The following is a 22,675-nucleotide window of genomic DNA, read 5'->3' as shown; positions in this document are numbered from 1 at the left end:
AAAATCAAGACCACAATGAAATACCACCTCACACCTGTCTAAATAGCTATCATCAAAAAGACCACAAATAGCAAATGTTGGCAAGGAAGCGAAGAAAAGGGAACCCTCATGCACTATTCATGGGAATGTAAATTGGTGCAGCCACTATGGAGGACAGTATGGAAACTCTGCAAAAAATTAAAAATAGAACTATCATACAATCCAGCAATTCTACCCCTGGGTATTTACCCAAAGAAAACAAAAACACTCGTTAGAAAATATTCTTGCACCCCTATGTTCATTTCAGTATTATTTACAATAGCCAAGATGGGGTAGCAATATCTGAGTGCCCATCGATATATGTACGGAAAAAGATTTGCTATATATGCATGGTGTGTTGTGTGTTATTAAGTGAGTCATGGATATGAAATGTACAGTGTGGGGAATATAGTTACTAATTACTGTAATATCTTTGTATGGTAACTAGACTCATCAGGGTAATCATTCTGAAATGTACAAAAATATAAAATCACCATGTAGTGTGCCAGGAACTAACAGTGTTTTAAGTCAACTATACTTCAAAAAGAAACGAATAAACAGCATTTTCAGTCAATTACACTTCAAAAGGAAAAGAACTAACAGTGTTTTAAGTCAATTATACTTCAAAAAGAAACGAATAAACTCATAGGAAAAGAGATCACATCTATGGTTACCAGAGGCAGGGTGAGGGAAGGGGGAACAGGATGAAGGTCAAAAGGCACAAACTCTCAGTTATAAGATAAATAAGTACCGGTGATACAATGTACATCATGACAAATATAATTAATGCTGCTGTTAAATTATGTATGAAGATTGTTGAGAGTAAATCCTAAGAGTTTTTATCACAAGGAAAAAAATTTTTTCTATTTAATTTTGTATCTAAATGAGATGATGGATATTCACTAAACTTAATGTGGTAATCATTTCATGATGTGTTTAAGTCAAATAATTATGCTGCACACCTTAAATTTATACAATGCTATATGTCAATTATATCTCAATAAAACAAAAATTTTTTTTTTCTAATTTTAAAAATTTTATTTATTTTCTAACATTTTTATTGGAGTATAATTGCTTTACAATGGTGTTAGTTTCTGCTTTATAACACAGTGAATCAGCTATACATATACATATATCCCCATATCTCCTCCTTCTTGTGTCTCCCTCCCAACCCCACCCCTCTAGGTGGTCACAAAGCAGCGAGCTGATCTCCCTGTGCTATGCAGCTGCTTCCCACTAGCAATCTATTTTACATTTAGTAGTGTATATATGTCCATGCCACTCTCTCACTTCGTCCCAGCTTACCCTTCCCCCTCCCCATGTCCTCAAGTCCATTCTCTACATCTGCATCTTTATTCCTGTCCTGCCCCTAGGTTCTTCAGAACCTTTTTTTTTTTTTTAAGATTCCATATATATGTGTTAGGATATGGTATTTGTTTTTCTCTTTCTGACTTACTTCACTGTGTATGACAGCCTCTAGGTCCATCCACCTCACTACAAATAACTCAATTTCGTTTCTTTTTATGGCTGAGTAATATTCCATTGTATATATTTGCCACATCTTCATCCATTCATCTATTGATGGACACTTTGGTTGCTTCCATGTCCCGGCTATTGTAAATAGAGCTGCAAAGAACACTGAAACATGACTCTTTGAATTATGATTTTCTCAGGGTATATGCCCAGTAGTGGGACTGTTGGGTCGTATGGTAGTTCTATTTGTAGTTTTTTAAGGAACCTCCATACTGTTCTCCATAGTGGCTGTATCAATTTACATTCCCACCAACAGTGCAAGAGCGTTCCCTTTTCTCCACACCCCCTCCAGCATTTATTGTTTGTAGAATTTTTGATGATGGCTATTCTGACTGGTGTGAGGTGATACCTCATTGTAGTTTTCATTTGTATGTCTCTAATGACTAGTGATGTTGAGCATCCTTTCATGTAACTATTGGCAATCTGTATATCTTCTTTGGAGAAATGTCTATTTAGGGCTTCTGCCCATTTTTGGATTGGGTGGTTTGCTTTTTTGATATTAAGCTGCATGAGCTGCTTGTAAATTTTGGAGATTAATCCTCTGTCAGTTGCTTCATTTGCAAATATTTTCTCTCCTTCTGAGGGTTGTCTTTTGGTCTTGTTTATGGTTTCCTTTGCTGTGCAAAAGCTTTGAAGTTTCATTAGGTCCCATTTGTTTATTTTTGTTTTTATTTCCCTCTCTCTAGGAGGTGGGTCAAAAGGATCTTGCTGTGATTTATGTCAGAGTGTTCTGCCTATGTTTTCCTATAAGAGTCTTATAGTGTCTGGCCTTACATTTAGGTCTTTAATCCATTTTGATATTATTTTTGTGAATTGTGTTAGGGACTGTTCTGATTTCATTCTCTTACATGTAGCTGCCCGGTTTACCCAGCATCACTTATTGAAGAGGCCTTCTTTTCTCCATTGTATATTCTTGCCTCCTTTATCAAAAATAAGGTGACCATATGTGGTGGGTTTATCTCTGGGCTTTCTATCCTGTTCCACTGATCTATATTTCTGTTTTTGTGCCATTACCATACTGTCTTGATTACTGTAGCTTTGTAGTATACGCTATAGTCCAGGAGCCTGATTCCTCCAGCTCCGATTTTCTTACTCAAGATTGCTTTGGCTATTCAGGGTCTTTTGCGTTTCCATACAAATTGTAAAATTTTTTGTCCTAGTTCTGTGAAAAATGCCATTGAGTTTGATACGGATTGCAATGAATCTGTAGATTGCTTTGGGTAGTACATTTTCACAAAGTTGATTCTTCCAATCCAAGAATATGGTATATTTCTTCATCTGTTTGTATTATCTTTAACTTCTTTCATCAGTGTCTTACAGTTTTCTGCATACAGGTCTTTTGTCTCCTTAGGTAGGTTTATTCCTAGGTATTTTATTCTTTTTTTGCAATGGCAAATGGGAGTGTTTTCTTAATTTCTCTTTCAGATTTTCATCATTAGTGTATAGGAATGGAAGAGATTTCTGTGCATTAATTTTGTGTCCTGCTACTTTGCCAAATTCATTCATTAGGTCTAGTAGTTTTCTGGTAGCATCTTTAGGATTCTCTATGTATACTATCATGTCATCTGCAAACAGTGACACCTTTACTTCTTCTTTTCCTATTTGGATTCCTTTTATTTGTTTTTCTTCTCTGACTGCTGTGGCTAAAACTTCCAAAACTATGCTGAATAATAGTGGTGAGAGTGGGGCTTCCCTGGTGGCGCAGTGGTTGAGAGTCCACCCGCCAATGCAGGGGACACGGGTTCATGCCCCGGTCCGGGAAGATCCTACATGCTGTGGAGTGGCTAGGCCCGTGAACCTTGGCCGCTGAGCCTGCGTGTCCGGAGCCTGTGCTCCGCAACGGAAGAGGCCACAACAGTGAGAGGCCCGCGAACTGCAAAAAAAAAAAAAAAAAAAAAATAGTGGTGAGAGTGGACAACCTTGTCTTGTTCCCGACCTTACAGGAAATGGTTTCAGTTTTTCACCACTGAGAACGATGTTGGCTGTGGGTTTGTCATATATGGCCTTTATTATGTTGAGGAAAGTTCCCTCTATGCCTACTTTCTGCAGGGTTTTTATCATAAATGGGTGTTGAATTTTGTCAAGATTTTTCTACATCTATTGAGATGATCATATGGTTTTCCTCCTTCAATGTGTTAATATGGTTTATCACATTGATTTGGGTATACTGAAGAATCCCTGCAATCCTAGGATAAACCCCACTTGATCATGGTGTATGATCGTTTTAATGTGCTGTTGGATTCTGTTTCCTAGTATTCTGTTGAGGATTTTTGCATCTATGTTCATCAGTGATATTGGCCTGTAGTTTTCTTTCTGAAATCTTTGTCTGGTTTTGGTACCAGGGTGATGGTGGTCTTGTAGAATAGTTTGGGAGTGCTCCTCCCTCTGCTATATTTTGCAAGAGTTTGAGGATAGCTGTTAGCTCTTCTCTAAATGTCTGATGGAGCTTGCCTGTGAAGCCATCTGGTCCTGGGCTTTTGTTTGTTGGAAGATTTTTAATCACAGTTTCAATTTCAGTGCTTGTGATTAGTCTGTTTATATTTTCTATTTCTTCCTGGTTCAGTCTCATAAGGTTGTGCTTTTCTAAGAATTTGTCCATTTCTTCCAGGTTGTCCATTTTATTGGCATATAGCTGCTTGTAGTAATCTCTCATGATCCTTTGTATTTCTGCAGTGTCAGCTGTTATTTCTCCTTTTCATTTCTAATTCTATTGATTTGTCTTCTCCCTTTTTTTATTGATGAGTCTGGCTAATGGTTTATCTATTTTGTTTATCTTCTCAAAGAACCAGCTTTTAGTTTTATTGATCTTTGATATTGTGTCCTTCATTTCTTTTTCGTTTATTTCTGATCTGATCTTTATGATTTCTTTCCTTCTGTTAACTTTGGGGTTTTTTTGTTCTTCTTTCTCTAACTGCTTTAGGTGTAAGGTTAGGTTGTTTATTTTAGATGTTTCTTGTTTCTTGAGGTATGAAGAAACAAGAAACATTACTATATTGCTATAAACTTCCCTCTTAGAACTGCTTTTGCTGCATCCCACAGATTTTGCATCATTGTGTCTCCATTATCATTTGTTTCTAGGTATCTTTTTATTTCCTCTTTGATTTATTCAGTGATCTGTTGGTTATTTAGTAGTGTATTGTTTAGCCTCCATGTGTTTGTAGTTTTTATAGATTTTTTCCTGTAATTGATATCTAGTCTCATAGCATTGTGGTCGGAAAAGATACTTGATATGATTTCAGTTTTCTTAAATTTACGAAGGCTAGACACAAGATACAATCTATCCTGTAAAATGTTCCATGAGCACCTGAGAAGAAAGTGTATTCTGTTGTGTTTTGATGGCAAGTTCTATATCAATTAAGTCCACCTTGTTTAATGTATCATTTAAAGCTTGTGTTTATTTTCATTTTGTATGATCTGTCTATTGGTGAAAGTGGGGTGTTAAAGTCCCCTACTATGATCGTGTTACTGTCGATTTCCCGTTTCACGTCTGTTAGCATTTGCCTATGTATTCAGGTGGGTGCATAAATATTTACAATTGTTATATCTTCTTCTTGGATTGACCCCTTGATCTTTATGTAGTGTCCTTGTCTCTTCTAATAGTCTTTATTTTAAAGTCTACTTTGTGTGACACGAGAATTGCTACTCCAGCTTTCTTTCGATTTCCATTTGCATGGAATATCTTTTTACATCCCCTCACTTTCAGCCTGTATGTGTCCCTAGGTCTGAAGTGGGTCTCTTGTAGACAGTATATATACAGGTATTGTTTGTGTATCCATTCAGCCAGTCTATGACTTTTGGATGGAGCATTTAATCCATTCACATTTAAGGTAGTTATTGATACGTATGTTCCTATTACCATTTTCTTAATTGTTTTGGGTTTGTTATGGTAGGTCTTTTCCTTCTCTTGTATTTCCTGCCTAGAGAAGTTCCTTTAGCATCTGTTGTAAAGCTGGTTTGGTGGTGCTGAATTCTCTTAGCTTTTGCTTGTCTGTAAAGGTTTTAATTTCTCCGTTGAATCTGAATGAGATCCTTGCTGGGTAGAGTAATCTTCATTGTGGATTTTTCCCTTTCATCATTTTAAATATGTTCTGTCACTCCCTTCTGGCTTGCAGAGTTTCTGCTGAAAGATCAGCTGTTAACCTTATGGGGATTCCCTTGTATGTTATTTGTTGTTTTTCCCTTGCTGCTTTTAATATTTTTTCTTTGTATTTAATTTTTGATAGTTTGATTAATATGTGTCTTGGTGTGTTTCTCCTTGGATTTATCCTGTATGGGACTCTCTGTACTTCCTGGACTTGACTGACAATTTCCTTTCCCATATTAGGGAAATTTTCAAATATAATCCCTTCAAATATTTTCTCGGTCCCCTTCTTTTTAACTTCTTCTTCTGGGACCCCTATAATTTGAATGTTGGTGCCTTTAATGTTGTCCGAGAGGTCTCTGAGCCTGTCCTCAATGCTTTTCATTATTTTTTCTTTATTCTGCTCCACGGTAGTTATTTCCACTATTTTATCTTCCAGGTCACTTATCCGTTCTTCTGCCTCAGTTTTTCTGCTATTGATTCCTTCTAGAGAATTTTTAATGTCATTTATTGTGTTGTTCATCATTGTTTGCTCTTTACTTCTTCTAGGTCCTTGGTAAACATTTCTTGTATTTTCTCCATTCTATTTCCAAGATGTTGGATCATATTTACTATCATTACTCTGAATTTTTTAGGTAGACTGCCTAGTTCCTCTTCATTTGTTTAGTCTGGTGGGTTTTTACTTTGCTCCTTCATCTGCTGTGTGTTTCTCTGTCTTTTCATTTTGCTTAACTTACTGTGTTTGGGGTCTCCTTTTCACAGCCTGCAGGTTCATAGTTCCTGTTGTTTCTGGTGTCTGCCCCCAGTGGGTAAGGCTGGTTCCATGGGTTGTGTAGGCTTCCTGGTGGAGGGGACTGGTGCCTGTGTTCCGGTGAATGAGGCTGGATCCTGTCTTTCTGGTGGGCAGGACCACGTCCGGTGGTATGTTTTGGGGTGTCTGTGACCTTATTATGATTTTAGGCAGCCTCTCTAATGGGTGGGGTTGTGTTCCTGTCTTGCTAGTTGTTTGGCATAGGGTGTCCAGCACTGTAGCTTGCTAGTCACTGAGTGGAGCTGGGTCTTAGCACTGAGATGGAGATCTCTGGGAGAGCTTTCGCTGTTTGATATTATGTGGAGCCAGGAGGTCTTTGGTGGACCAATGTCCTGAACTCGGCTCTCCCACCTCAGAGGCACAGGCCCGACACACAGCCGGAGCACCAAGACCCTGTCAGCCATACGGCTCAGAAGAAAAGGGAGAAAAAAAGGGAAAAAAAACGTTATTAAAAAAATATTAAAAATTAAAAAATTAAAAATAATAATAAAAAAATGAAAGAGAGCAACCAAACCAAAAAAGAAAACCACCAATGATAACAAGCACTAAAAACTATAATAAAAGGAAAACAAACAAAAAAATAAAAAATGGACAGCTGGAACCCTAGGACAAATGATAAAAGCAAAGATATACAGAAAAAATTACACAAAGTCCACCACCTGAATTCTATGATGATCTATTATTCGGTATTCCAGAGATGCAGGGTACATTAAGTTGATTGTGGAGATTTAATCTGCTGCTCCTGAGGCTGCTGGGAGAGATTTCCTTTTCTCTTCTTTGTTCGCACAGCTCCCAGGGTTTAGCTTTGGATTTGGCCCCGCCTCTGCATGTAGGTCACCTGAGGGTGTCTGTTCTTTGCTTAGACAGGACGGGGTAAAGTAGCAGCTGATTAGGGGGCTCTGGCTCACTCATGCCGGGGGGACGGAGGGGTATGGAATGCGGGGCGAGCCTGAGGTGACAGAGGCCAGCATGCTGTTGCAACAGGCTGAGGCGCACTGTGTGTTCTCCCGGGGTAGTTGTCCCTGGATCACAGGGCCCTGGCACTGGCGGGCTGCACAGGCTCCTGGGAGGGAAGGTGTTGATAGTAACGTGTGCTTGCACACAGGCTTCTTGGTGGCTGCAGCAGCAGCCTTAGCATCTCATGCCCGTCTCTGATGTCCACGCTGACAGTCGTGGCTCGTGCCCGTCTCTGCAGCTTGTTTAGGTGGTGCTCTGAATCCCCTCTCCTCACGCTCCCCGAAACAATGGTCTCTTGCCTCTTAGGCAGTTCCAGACTTTTTCCTGGACTCCCTCCCAACTGTGGCGCACTAGCCCCCTTCAGGCTGTGTTCACGCTGCCAACCCTAGTCCTCTCCCTGGGATCTGACCTCCTAAGCCAGATCCTCAGCTCCCAGCCCCCACCCGCCCAGGCGCGTGAGCGGACAAGCCTCTCAGTGCTGCTCTCAACCTCTAAGTGCTGGTTGGCACCGATCCTCTGTGTGGGAATCTCTCCACTTTGCTCTCTGCACCCCTGTTGCTGCACTCTCCTCCGTGGCTCCAAAGCTTCCTCCCCGCCACCCACTGTCTCCATCAGTGAAGGGTCTTCCTAGTGTGTGGAAACTTTCCCGCCTTCACAGCTCCCTCCCAGAGATGTATGTCCCGTCCCTATTCTTTTGTCTCTGTTTTTTTTTTTTGCCCTACCCAGGTACGTGGGGAGTTTCTTGCCTTTTGGGAGGTCTGAGGTCTTCTGCCAGCATTCAGTAGGTGTTCTGTAGGGGATGTTCCACATGTACATGTATTTCTGATGTATTTGTGGGGAGGAACGTGATCTCCACATCTTCCTCCTCCACCATCTTGAAGGTCTCCTTTTTTTCTAATTTTTAAAAGATACTTTATTGCTAACAAATGATAACCATCTTCTGACAACACAGGGTTGCCAGAAACCTTTAATTTGTAAAAAGTGCAGTATCTATGGGAGTGCAATAAAGTGAAGTGCAATAAAATGAGGTGTGCCTATATATAAATATATGGCAAATGACAGCAGTTGCCCCCACTAACTACTAAGTTACACATATTTCTTTCTCTATGGAGAAAAATAAAATTGAATTACCATATTCAAAGATGAATTCCACGCATATTAAAAAAAACCTAAAAAGTATTTTGGAACAGAGGAAAATTTAGAAGGTCTTTGTGACCTTGGAATAGGAAATGATTTCTAAAACAAGTATGCAAACACACAAACCATGAGGCGAAAATGGATGAATATGACCAAGTCCAAATTTAGAATTCTGGTTCAATGAAGATACCAAAGACAAAATTAACAGACAGGTGATAAAGAGATTTACTAGATTTCATGAATCTAAGATGGCATCGACTGTATTTTATCTATCACTAAGGAGGAAAGACACAGTCAAGTAAAATGCAATGATGCAGGGACTTCCCTGGTGGTACAGTGGTTAAGAATCTGCCCACCAATGCAGGGTACATGGGTTCAAGCCCTGGTCCAGGAAGATCCCACATGCCACAGAGCAGCTAAGCCCGTATGCCACAATCACTGAGCCTGTGCTCTAGAGCCCATAAGCCACAACTACTGAGCTCGTGTGGGATAACTATTGAAGCCTGCGTGCCTAGAGCCTATGCTCCGCAATGAGAAGCCCGTGCACTGCTACGAAGAGTAGCCCCCACTCGCCGCAACTAGAGAAAAGCATGCATGCAGCAATGAAGACGCAACACAGCCAAAAATGAAAAAAATAAAATAAAATGCAATGATGTTTTCTTATCATTTATATTTTAGTTCATATTTAATGAAAGGGCTATCTTGACACAGATTTTTGTCATTCTACTTTTGTATCTATGAAAAGAAAAATATAAGCAAGATCAATCAGGTAAGACATTCGTAACTTCTAGTCAGCAGTTCTGTCTGCTCTCTGCTACGTAATGGATACCATGGGTATTCATACTCCCTGCTAACATATTCTGCTCCCTGCTGACAGAAGGATCCTGGCATTGCTTAGGAGGATGCTCCGCTATCATCTCTGGGATTACTTGACAAGTCAGTAACACCCATTCTCTAAGTTTGATGCTGGAACTTTCCTACTGGACTAAACTCTTAGTTTCATCTTTATGCAGTTGAATCACGTTTCTAGAAAGTAAACTGTTATTACCCAAAGGCAGTAGGAGTTTGACAAAGGAATGTTCAAAGCCTTAGTCCCAGTAGCCTCTGTTCAACTGTCTGGAGGAATCTGGCCATTTCTCCTTCCATCAGCTGATTTACTTACCAGCAGTGCACAAAACTCAACTGAGGTGCTGGCAGTAAGCATAGCCATGACCAAGTTCATCAGTGTGCAAGAAATGATACCCTCACCTGCTCCCAGCTGACAATGACTCTCAGCAGCTGTAAGATTCATACATGTTTCAGAGATCTTAAAATCGGAAAAAAAAAGTTTCTTAGACTCATTGTAATAGACTACTACTCAAAAACTGACCAAGGATTAAAAGCTACACAATACTGGGGACTCTTGATAATCGAAAGATAGACTGGGAATCAAGGAGAAGAAGAACTAAAAGATATGAAGAGGCATTCACAGGAGGGAAAAACCCCAGCAGCTAATAATAAGTAGATCAAATGATACTTAAGGGCTCAAATAATCAGAGAAATGCAAAATAAAACAATGTTACCAAACACAGCTGTGGGAAACTGAACGCCCATATACTAACTCAGGAGAATCACAATGTAGGAAAGTCCCATAGGGAAATGAGACAGGCATATAGAGTAGTACCCAATTTCTGGTCCCACATCCCTAGAGAGACTCAGACAGGTCCACAAGAGGACATTAATCAGGTTTAATCACCAGGTTTTTTTGTGGCAGTGGGGAGTGGGGGTAGCTTAGGTATCCATCATGAGGAAAATCACTAAATTTACCCATCACTAAGTAAAACATGGTGGCCATACACAACAGAATAATATGTAGCAGTTGGAAGAAATGAACAGGAAGTCCATCTAGCAATTCCACCTCTCTGCCCTGCTTGATATTTCTTCATACTGCTCAACACCAGCTAACATTGTATTTATTTCATTCTTGGTCAGCCTGCCCCAAGAGAACTAAGATTTTGATTTATCGCACATGCTCATCAGCACATTCCTTAAACATGGTAGGCACTCAAATATTTGTTGAAAAATAAGTGCTGAGTAAACAACTTGTAAGAAAAAAACCAGAATGAAGTCTAGAGCACAAAATTAAAAACTTTCATAAAACATTAAGATTACATGGTTTCAAGCATACATACATAATAAAAACAATAACATATATGACTTTAATAACATAAAATAATAAAAGAAAGCAAAATACACGTATTGCAGTGGGATACCTTACTGGGGAGGAGAACAGATGCAGGCACTGGGGATGAAGGAAATAATAAAGCAAATGAGAATGCTGCCTTACATGGGTGCTGATGAGAGCGGTGCTGAAGGGAGAGTCAATGCCTTTGCAGGAGAGGCCCAAAATGAAGAAAATAAAACAGAGACTCAACTAAACCAGAGGATAAACCTTTGGCAAATTTGAGTGAGAAAGGAGACACAAATGCCTGCAATGGAGACACAAATCCATAGATGTGTTGTTATATATATCTATATACAAAGTTATATGTATATATTTTACATATAACTTTCCAAGAGAATCCTATGAATTACTTCATGCCAATGCATTTGAAAACAAAAGAAGAAATGAACAATTACTAAATGGCAGTAACCAAAACTTACTCAAAAAGGAAATATGAACAGCTTTAAAAACTCACTGAAGACATTAAATTCATGATTAAAAATCTATGCTCAACAGAACAAACAACAAATAGTGTTGCCAGGAAAACTGTAAGACTAATATACCTCTGATACCAAAGCTGGGCCAGCACAGTAAGGGAAAAGAAAAAGACTAAACTCATTTTTCAATACTGATGCTAAAAATAACAAATATTAGCAAAAAAAAAAAATCCAACAATTAATAAAAATTAACCAAATAGTCATGCTTAAATAGGGTTTATCACTAAGTTGTAAGAGTTCTTTTTATATATTTAATATTTTGGATACTAGCCCCTTAACAAATATGTGACTTGAAAATATTTTCTTCCATTTTGTGGGGTTTTGTATCATTTCTCTAGTAATGGGCTTTGAAGCACAAATGTTTTCAATTTTAATGAAGTCCAGTTTGTCTATTTTTTCTTTTGCTGCTTGTGCTTTTGTGTCATATCTAAAAATCTCTGGCCAATCCAAGATTATGAAGATTTACTCTTGTTTTCTTTCTTCTAAACTAAGAACTTATAGTTTTTGCTCTTAAACTTAAGCCCATGATTCATTTTGAGCTAATTTTTACACATGGTGTGAGGTCAGGGTCCATCATCATTCTTTTACATGTGTATATCCCGTTGTCCCACCACAATCTGTTAAAAAGAGTATTCTTTTCCTACTGAATTGTCTTGGCATTCTGTTGAAAATCAATGGACCATAATTTAAGGTTGTCCACCCATTTTTAAGAATAAGACACTGAAATGCTAATTGCAAGCACTGTGTAAATGGGCTTGGCTTCTTGACTGATGGTGGGCTTCACTCTATGATAATGAGACATAGACTTGTTTATTCATCTGTGGAGACCGCAAACTCAAAATTTTCTGTTTTTACTCTCTTGACTGAGTTTCACCAGAGAGGAATCCTCCAGTGAGGTGTATATGAGGATATAAATCTGGTTTCCAACTTTCTGAAAGCTGAGTTGGAGGAAATGGGATTAGCATCCCATTATTCATTATATATTTGCTTTCTGTTTTTAGAATGGCACTCGCCTCCTCACACATTCTTAGGACTTTCAATTTATATTTAGCCTTTCCAGAGAGTAAATCTCCCATCTTTCTGCAAGTCTACAGAGTTGGAATCTGGGGTGAGGATGAGTGGCATGGTTGCTTGCAATTTTTCTCATAAAAATTTATGTATATGCTTAATTAATGTAAAAAAATCAATCAGTACAATTTAATATAGTAATGGATTAGAGAAGAAAACTCACAACCATCTCAATACATAAAGAAAAAATTTAATAAAATTTAACACTGACTTTAAAACTAACAAAAAGTTCCCTTAGCAAACTAGGAAGAGAAAGGAAGGCTTGTAACACCATACAGGTTATCCCTTAAAAGCCATCAGGAACAGGATACAGAGGCCCTTGTTACCACTCCTATTCAACACTGCATGGTAGGTATCCTAGCAAGTGCAATAACACAGAAACAAGAAGAAAATGACGCTTCATGACAGAAGTGAAAACTCTCTGGAACCCAGAGATGAAGCTATTAAAAGATATGCAATGTTAATTTCCTGGTTGTGATACTGTACTATAGTTAAGCAAGATGTTACCATTGGGGGAAACTGATGAAGGGTATATGAAATCTCTCTGTATTATTTCTTACAACTGCATGTGAATCTACTATTATTTCCAAATAAAAAGTAGCAAAAAAAAAGTTAAGCAAAATCTCTATGAAGAATGTTATGCAACTTCTCTCAGAGACATAAAAGCCCTAAGTATACAAGTGACACACAAGGTACGTGGTGAAGAGATTCAGTATTAGCAATATACCAATTCTCTCCAAATTAATCCATAAATTCAATGCATTACTAGTCACAAACCCAAACCCATTTTCTGGTCAAATCTGATCAGCTAAACCTAAACTCATAGTGAAGAGTGAAGGATAGCCTAGACAATTGTGAAGAACAAGGAGGTGAAGGACTCACTCTAGTCAAGGCCTATTATTAAGCTGTGGTATAAGCGAGGTTCTGGCACAGGGAGAGATAAATATACCAAAAGAATAGAAATAAAGCCAGAAACAGATCCTTTATAAGGCAACTTGACATATGAAAGAAGGGAAATTTCCAATCAGTAGGTAAAAAATGGACTATTCAACTAATAATGTTGGGACAACTGACTGTCATATGGAAAACAGGCAAATTAGACCTTTGTGGTAGGAAGGATTTTATAACCATAACATTAATGATTGGTCAGTCTGATTTCAGGAGAAGTAAAACTTTCATGAGACCAAAGAAATTCGCGAAAGTGAAGAATACAAGCCTCTCTCAGATCAGACCAGAAGTAGAAGGACATACTCAGGAGAATATCCTACATCATATTTTAAAATAGAATACTAAACACTTTCATGGCAACAGGCATGCTGTGGCAAAAGTATAAATATAAGCAAAGGAAAAACATCTACCAACTTCAAGATGGTGGTTATCTTGCCTGGGAGGCAAGAGTAAGTGATAGATGGGAAGGGATTTCTTTAGTGATACAATTGACCACTGAACAACATGGGTTTGAACTGTGCAGGTCCACTTATACACAGATTTTTTTCAACAGTAGATACTACTGTACTACATGATCCACAGTTGGTTGAATCCATGGATGTAGAACCACATATTTAGAGGAACTGGGTATCTGGAGGGCTGACTCTAATTTATATGCAGGTTTTTGACTGCCCAGAGGGTCAGGGCCCCTAACCCCCATACTGTTCAAGGGTCAACTGCATTTCTAATGCTTTATTTCTTTTAAAAAATAGATTTAAAGTAAAGATAGCAAAATGTTAATACCTATTACTTCTGGGTGGTAGATACGTATGTGACTGATATTTTCTGTATACTTAAAATTTAAGAAATAAAAATAAAAATAAAACATTGGAAGCCAGGAGGTAGGTAGCATAAGTGAGCTGGTTTCATAATTCATATTGTGAAAGTCAACAGGCACTGCCTATCATTAATCAATCAAGAAACAGTAACGTAAGCATACTGCTAATATCTAGTTATGAAGGTAACCTTCAACAGATCTAAAATCAGAAACAATCCAGGTGGGAAAAAGTAGGAATGCTGTTTTTCATTTTAACTGTCTTCCCATTTGAAATATTATGTGTGTGTATTACTTTTTTTTTTTTTTTTTTTTTTTTGCAGTACGCGGGCCTCTCACTGCTGTAGCCTCTCCCGTTGTGGAGCACAGGCTCCGGACACGCAGGCTCAGCGGCCATGGCTCATGGGCCCAGCCGCTCCGCGGCATGTGGGATCTTCCTGGACCGGGGCATGAACCCGTGTCCCCTGCATCGGCAGGCGCACTCTCAACCACTGTGCCACCAGGGAAGCCCCTGCTTTTAAAAATATATATATATATTTTTAAAAAGGGACAAACTTGGAAACCCAAATTGGAGACTATTAAAAAAGTTTCTGATCTCCAGAAATTTCTGAAAGTCTTATATCAGTTAAAAAAAAAAAGGAATACTATATAAACCACTGTATACTTTGTTGAGTTTACCTACAGGAAACCAAATATAAGCCCTTGACTAGCAAAACCAATTTACCCTGAAACGATGTTGTAGTTGAGAGCAGGATGGTCTTTTGAGACAGGAGGAACAAGAGGTTCTGGTTGCCACTCTTCAATCAATTCTTCCTTTTCCTACAGGAGAAAAGCAGTTAAAATACAGTGCAGTGCTACTTACTGGACAGCAACTCTAGCGGTATCTAAACTGTTTGTTGTAATGGAACCATCATAATGAACACACTGCTAGACACAGACGTCTAGCTGCTGTGCCTGGAAATGACACAGAATCACTATTGAGTTTTGTGTACTTAACCCCTCACCTCTTTCCTTATCTCAGGCTAAAGGTTCTTTTTCCATGAAGCTTTGTGGCTGACTGGAAATTTCTTAAAAATTTTATTTCTATGTTCAGGATTTTTCACTGTGGGAAGTAGGAAGTATAACTGCTACTGATGATAAAACTAAAAGTCTGTAACACAAAGGTGAGAGGCATGACTGCAGGTAAGGGAGCTCAGCCTCTACTGCAAGATATGACAGACAGCCATGCCTTAAGTTCTTACAGGCATGGCTGTCACAGGAAGGGATCAACTAGACTACAAAGCACTGTTTCTACAAGCCATTGGCAAGGATTCAGAAGTAACTGAAATATACCAAAAGACTCTCATAATAATTATTGTAACAGGATTTAGTTGTTTGGAAATTTCTCATAAAAAACTACTTTATTCCTTTTACCTGTTATTTCATGCATTCCAAGTATTTTGACTATTTTGAGTTTCTTACCCTTTCTTGAACTAGAAAACAATGTAATTTTGAAAATGTAGTCTGGATGTACAGGATGAGATGAGGCACCTGATGAACCTGACAGCCACAGCAAATCTTGCCTTACATAGGCCCACTCTCAATACTCCTATTTTCACACTCCTGTTAAATGCTTCTGTGCATTTTTCTCCTAACAGGCAATTCTAGGGCATGGCTAGGAGCATATTCACCTGATGCTCAGGCACTCAAAAATGCTGGCTGAATAAATCAGTCAATAAATTCCTCATCTATTTCTGCCAATGACTGCACAGAACAGCAGCCTGAACAAGCCTGAAGTATGTATCATGCACACTGTCCACTTGCTACCACAAAGACAGATTTGAGAATCAACTCAGGATTGCCTGGTATTCAAGAGTCTCTGCAGGGGACTTCCTTGGTGGTGCAGTGGTTTAGAATCCACTTGCCAATGCAGGGGATATGGGTTCAAGCGCTGGTCCGGGAAGATTCCACATGCTGCAGAGCAACTAAGCCTGTGCACCATAACTATTGAGGCTGTACTCTACAGCGCGTGAGCCACAGCAACTGAGCCTGCCTGCCACAACTACTGAAGCCCGCACACCTAGAGCCCGTGCTCCGCAACAACGGAAGCCACCATAATGAGAAGCCTAAGCACCTCAACGAAGAGTAGCCCCCACTCGCTGCAACTAGAGCAAGCCCACGCTCAGCAACGAAGACCCAACATAGCCAAAATAAAATAAATAAATAAATAAATAATAAAAAGAGACTCTGCAGACGTATAAAACTGAGAAGGTATTTCTTCTTTGCTGCCATAAGTTAAGGTTTAGAAACACTCATAAAGTTTTTTTTTTCTTCCACAGCTTTTAGGGTAAGATGTCAGTGATTACTGAATCTTGCTCTAGGTAAGTTCTGCTTTTAGAGGGTTATCCTAAAATTATGTTTCAGTATCCTTCTTTTAAAATGCATATTTGTGTGGATTGACTTGTCTAAACTTAAACTAAGAATATTAGGAATGATCAACCCCTTAAAAAGCTGGGCTATAAATCTATTCCATGGCCTCATAATCATTCACGTGGAGCTCCTAAATACCAAGGGAAAAAAGTAGAGACAGGATTTCTGGCCCAGATAGCCCAATCTTACTGCAATACTATCAAAAGAGTGTTCTAAGGCACACTAATCCCACAGGTATTCATAAAAAAAAGGGCGGGGGTGGGGATCTATGGTCAAGTTTATGGCAGTTCTCCAAACAGCGGTTCAAATATCCACTGGCATATTAAAGGTTACAAGAAATCATGAAATGAGACACCTCTTTAGTCTTCTTTACCCAGGTTTCCAAAACTTATGTGCCCTAAGAACCATTTGTTGCATATCCCCTACCCCCTAGGGGGGGATACTGCCTGACCATCTCATGACAAATATTAATGATCAGGACAGCAGGGGCAGCCAGTGAAACCTGGGGAACAATCGCCACATTGCTGTAATTCCATTCCACTTGCACTTCCTTCTGTGAATGCTCCAGAAAAGAGCAGTACTCCATCATTGTGCCACACTCAATGCTGCCTTGTGAACCAAAGTTTCAGGCATTTTTGTGGGAAAACATCTCTCACCATCTCTGTATCCCTAAGTAGTATTCTGGCACATTGCTACAGAGGCTGGATAAGGAAACAATCCAAGTTACAGAAACCACACTGCAGTCAAAACTGCTCTTCCTCTCACACCCAGGGCACAGTTACTAAGTCTTCCTACCTGCGTGAGAAGGTAGGGGACTCCACAAACCCCTTGGTCCCTCGTACTAACAGACTCGAAGTGGTCAGGACTGCAAGTCCTCTCGACACTTCTGCTTCCTAAGGTTTGCCTAGCTTGGGCTTGAGCTGGGTCCCTTACCATATAGAACACATCAAAATTTGATTTGGGGTGGTAAGGTGGAGAGCAGTGGGATGGGGAGGATTCTTTCTAACTCTGAATTTCCTTTATAAAGACCACAGGGGAAACTTTCATTCAGGCTTCAGAAATAGTGGTGCTTTTCCTGAGCAACTCATGTAATCCTTCTTGTATACGGACATTTGAAATCCAGCATGCATCCATGCTTCCCGTCCAGCATCTAGTACGTTCCCAGACTGCTGTTTACTCCTAGCAAAGTAAAAAGGCCTGTAACATGGTACTCCTTTGTGTATTCACTTTATCCCTGGCTTCCCCGTATTTTGCTTACCCTGATTTCCTTACATTCCAGAAAATATTTTAACATTTATAGTTGAGCCACCACAAGTCCTGTTTCGAAAGATGTAGCAACTATAATCATACACCGAATAATAAAATAGAGATTTAACTTCTTACCTTGACTGTAAGATCAGATCGTTCTTGTAACTTGTAAGTTTTAGAGAAAAGAAGTCTGATTATCCAGAGTATTAAAATTCCTTCCAAAATAAGATGATAAGCAGGAGCCTAGGAGTGAGTCAAAAGCAAAAGCATAACAAGAAGTGAAATAAACATTTCCAAAACCTGCACATAAAATTTAATTCATCTGCATATACTGCTCCCATGACCTTTATACCTATTTATTACTTCTTAAAATTTACTTTCAAAGCTCACTTCACGTCTACTCATTCGTTTTCCCATTTCTAACAGAAGGCAATTTCTCCTACATGAAAAATCTCTAAAACTGCAGTGTTAGGAATAAAAATTAATTTTAAAAATTAAATCTGACACAGAATTCCAATAGTCTAACAATATCAACTATCAGATCCTTCAGGTAATTTATATTTTTACTGGTGAGAAATAACTGTAACAAACATATCGCAGCTTCACAAGCCTTCTACAACCCCCACATACCATGGATAAATTGAGAATTATTTGGACACCATAATTCTCAAAGACTTTTGCACAATTTACTATATTTCCTGTATCCCCAATAGGCCTCTTTAAGTTCTCCTTGGAATGTGGCAGAGAAAAGAAGACTTTATAAGTGTTTAAAGAAATAGCAGGTCTCTTTTCTACCAGTTCCCCCAAAGTATGTAGTGTTTTCCATGTCAACATCCATAAAGGTACCTTAATGAAATTATCCGCATCAGGTCTTCTTTTCAACTGTACATTTCCAGGATAAAAGCCAGGCTGACTTTTATGTCTTACACAACTAGATACAGTAAGTGCATATAAAAGATTCCAGATACCAACTAAACCTCCATAAGTCAGTTATGGGGTGCTACATTCCAATAGGTTGTCATCGGAAAGTCATTTAAAAGAGGTATTTATGCAAGAGGGAAGAGATATGGGGATATATGTACATGTACAGCTGATTCACTTTGTTATAAAGCAGAAACTAACACCACTGTAAAGCAATTATACTCCAATAAAGATGTTAAAAAAAAAAGAGGTATTTAGAAACGTAAATACAAATTATTTTCAAACATTAGACAAAAAGAAAGCAATGATGATTCACAACAGTTAAAAAAGTTCAGAAGGGGGGATCAGGGAAACTGCTGGCAATTTCATAAATAAACTTTCAGGTCATTGGACAAATAACTTTAAAACTACATACATGCTACATATGTATGGGTACACAGCAAGACTCCTCAAATTCTGCATACACTGTGCACAGAAATTAGAAGCAAAACAAGAAATCTAAGACTATTTTTAAAATTTGCTGATCCCTCCTGACTATAATTCATTTAAGAATGAGGACTCTACTAAAAAAATCCTTTTAGTTTTATCAATAATTGGATTATAGTTGACAAACATAAGTCCAAGTCACTAAACATTCCACTCCACAAAGAAATCCTAAGAAAAATTGAAATGTCTACTGAATTAATAAAAATCACAAATGTGGCTTCTTTTCTTCCCTAGGAAATGTTACATCAAGGAGACCTTCTCTCAAGTCTCACTCATGGTCAATACCAGGGTATGAGAAGTTACATAGTCAAAGAGCAGTCTTCAAAAAGGCAGCAACAATATATAGTAGAAATTATTCATTTCTAAAAAAGAAATAAGGAAATCTTAAATTTTAGTGGTTCTTCTTAGTCACTATAATCTACCTAAGGTTGGACATCACCTAGGCTCTATTTGCTCTAACTGTTTTTTTTCCCAAAAAGTCCTGATGGGTTTTGCAATAATACATCTTGCATCATCACCCTTACCAGTAAGCGCTATATTAAGTTTTAAGAAAATTATCAAAAGAAAACAGATTCACTTTAAGTGAATGTAAGCTCTGTAAGCACAGGGACTTTTACCTGTTCCCTCATTGCACTATTCCTAGCATCTAGATCTCTGCTGTCCAATACTGTAGTCACTAGCACCATTCAACTATTTAAATACACATCTAAATTAAATTAAATGAAAAATTCAGCCCCTCAGTTGCACTAGCCTCGTTTCAAGTGCTTAACTGCCACATGTGGTTAGTGGTCTACCGTACTGAACAGCTCAGAGAACACGCAGAAAGTTCCATTGCACAATGCATGGAAACTCACTAAATGTCAAATGAATGAACATTCTCCAAGACTGACATCTAAATTTTATATTACCTTTCAAAAAAGCTCCTAACTGGTCTTTCTTTAAAAGTTTACTAAAATAGTTGTATCTTTACAAGACAGAAAATGGGACGTAGGCGGAAGAATGACAAACTATTTCACATACCTAAATCATTCGGCTTCCTTTCTAACCCCACGTCCCAACAAAAACAAAGTCCAACTTATTACAATTCTTTTCCCTATTCCCTGCTCCACAGTTCCGAGAACCTGTCTTCCCTAGGACCTCACCAGACTGAGATTTTCCACTCTACTTTCATCACTCCGTTTTACCATCAGTCCCAACTCTTGTTTTTGACTAGCCTCTCTCCTGTATCCGGGCAGGACCTGGAGAGGGCTCCGTGCTCGCAGCAGCGCAATACAAGACCCCCCGGCTCCGGCTCCCGCCCGTGTCTCCCTACATTCCGCCACTGGGAAATGTGTGCGCCTATGAGCCTTTCCAGCGAGGGACGCCGGGGGTCCGGGCATAACCGGGCCAGCCCCGCCCAGGCCTCAGACCAAAACTCCACACAAAACGTCCCACTTCCCCAGGGCTGGGTGTGGTCGTGGACCCCTGGGGCCGCCAAGCTCACCTCGTAGAGCGCCTGTACCATCTCCACCAGCACCCACTGCTCCGCGACCGTCGCCATAGTTAGCCGCCAGGGTTTCCTTCCGGAAGGCAGGCCACAGGCACGTCAGATATTGCGCGGCGCGGTCCAGTGACGTCTATACGCCCGGAAGGCGGGGCTGCCGTCAGTTGGGCACCGCCTTCTCGCGCCTGTGTACTGGGCGGCGGTTGGCTGCGCTGGCTGAGGAAGGTTTAGGGGTGAAAGGTCAACTTGGGGTCTCGCTTGGGTGCGGGGAGGGGTGGGAAGCGGCAGGCAGGTCCCCGCAACAGGTGTTCACAACGCGGCCATTATGTGCCAGACCACGTGTTGGGCTCTCCGGATGGAGAGATTTTAATAAATGGCCCTCGCGCTTGGCAGGCAGTTGGGTGCAGGGAGTTATTAATGCAATCACAAACATATTCTTTACTTTTAAATTACATAAGTAATGCAGGAATGCATTATCGTAAAAAAAAAATAGACAGCTCTTATATAGCACTTACCGTGTATAAAGCCTAGCCTAAGGCTTTGCAGGTATTAAGCCATAATAGGAGTTTGGTGTGGAACCTTCAAGAGCCTATGTATCCCAACGTGGTGTACACACACACTTCGGTTGGATTTCTTAAATTTAACCGGGAGCATAGGGACAATATTGTTCTACAATTTGCTTTTCTTCCATTCTTTTTTTGGCTGTAAATCTTGTGTTTTTAATCAACAAAGAAGCCTATTTATTGGAATAATTTGTTATGTATATTTCTCTTTCCATTTTATTTAAACATTTTCCTATTGATGAACACTTAGGTTTTTTCTACTTTTTCACCTATTACAAACAATTCTACAGTAAACATCGATGTGCCCTATTGTCTTTCTGTGTGTGTTGGGGTATGTCTGGCAAGTTTCCTCAAAGTCGAATTTTACTCAATATGCATGTTAATGCTGATAAATACTGCCATACTGCTCTCCAGAATGGCTCAACCAATTTTAAATGTTCGAAAGTGTATCCATACTCTATGTCATGATGGATATTATCAATCTATTTTTGGCCAATTTAATTTAATGGAGATAAAATGTCTCTTCACTGAATTTTACTTTCCATGCTGCTGGTTATTCATGGTTATTCTTATATGTTTATTGGCATCTGTAGTCCGTTCGTGAATCATCAATTCATATTCTTTGCCCAGTTTTCTATTAGTTATTTTTCACTTTCTAATGGATGTATGGAAGCTCTTTATGCATTCTGAATATCTTATATTTTCCTATTTCATATGTGACAATTATTTTTGCCCAATTCCTGTCTAGATGTTTATATTGTCTTTTGTCATACCTATATTTTAATTTTTATGTAATGTGTCAGTATGTTCCTTTATTGCCTGTGGGTTTGTATCTTGCTTAGAAAGACCATCTAATTTCATATGTGACAATTATTTTTGCCCAATTTCTGTCTAGTTTTTTACATTGTCTTTTGTCATACCTATATTTTAATTTTTATGTAATGTGTCAGTCTGTTCTTTTATTGCCTGTGGGTTTGTATCTTGCTTAGAAAGACCATCTTCACCACACTTAGGTTTTCCTCCCATGCTTCAGTTTGTTGTTTATAGTTAGCTCTTTAATTATTCTGGAAATTATATTTTTGTATGATGAGAGTTATGGGCCTTTATTTTTTCCTAAAGGAATAACAATTTTTCTCAGTGCCATTTATTTTAGTAATCCTGATTTCCCCAAATTATGTGAAATGGCACCAGCACTAATGCACTGCCCATGAAGTTGCCACTATGTACCCGATGATGTTGGTGACCTGGGATCCAGTACCATGTTTGTGCACACTGCCTCGCCCAGGTGCATTCACTCCCAGCAGCCAGCTCCTGCAATCTTCAGAGGCGTACCTTCAGGCTGCCAGAACCCATGTTTCCTACTCTCATGGAGAACTGGAAGGATCTGAGAACATGTTTTCTCAGGCAGCCCTTTACTGGGTGGGTGACTGATGGTTGCTGAGGAATAAAATATTGGAGCTTCCTGGCTGCACAGAGCAAGACGATTCTGAGGGGTAAA

The 22,675-nt window shown here is 39.2% G+C and overlaps 1 protein-coding gene across 1 annotated transcript in view; it reads right to left on the bottom strand.

Moving 5' to 3' along the window:
* Positions 1 to 20,745, bottom strand: part of SPTLC1 (serine palmitoyltransferase long chain base subunit 1) — a 74,938-nt gene extending 54,193 nt beyond the window's left edge. Inside the window, exons 1-3 of the mRNA XM_079927908.1 lie at positions 20,615 to 20,745; positions 17,860 to 17,967; positions 14,792 to 14,886 (exon numbers count right to left, since the gene is read on the bottom strand). Of these exons, the coding sequence (XP_079784034.1) occupies positions 14,792 to 14,886; positions 17,860 to 17,967; positions 20,615 to 20,671 (260 nt within the window). The 5' untranslated portion in view covers positions 20,672 to 20,745. The remainder of the gene's footprint in view (positions 1 to 14,791; positions 14,887 to 17,859; positions 17,968 to 20,614) is intronic.
* Between the last annotated feature and the right edge of the window lie 1,930 nt (positions 20,746 to 22,675).

This window comes from Stenella coeruleoalba (genome assembly GCF_951394435.1).
Source record: "Stenella coeruleoalba genome assembly, chromosome: 7".
NCBI classification, from domain to species: Eukaryota; Metazoa; Chordata; class Mammalia; order Artiodactyla; family Delphinidae; genus Stenella; species Stenella coeruleoalba.
This window is presented reverse-complemented; position numbering and strand designations above follow the sequence as displayed.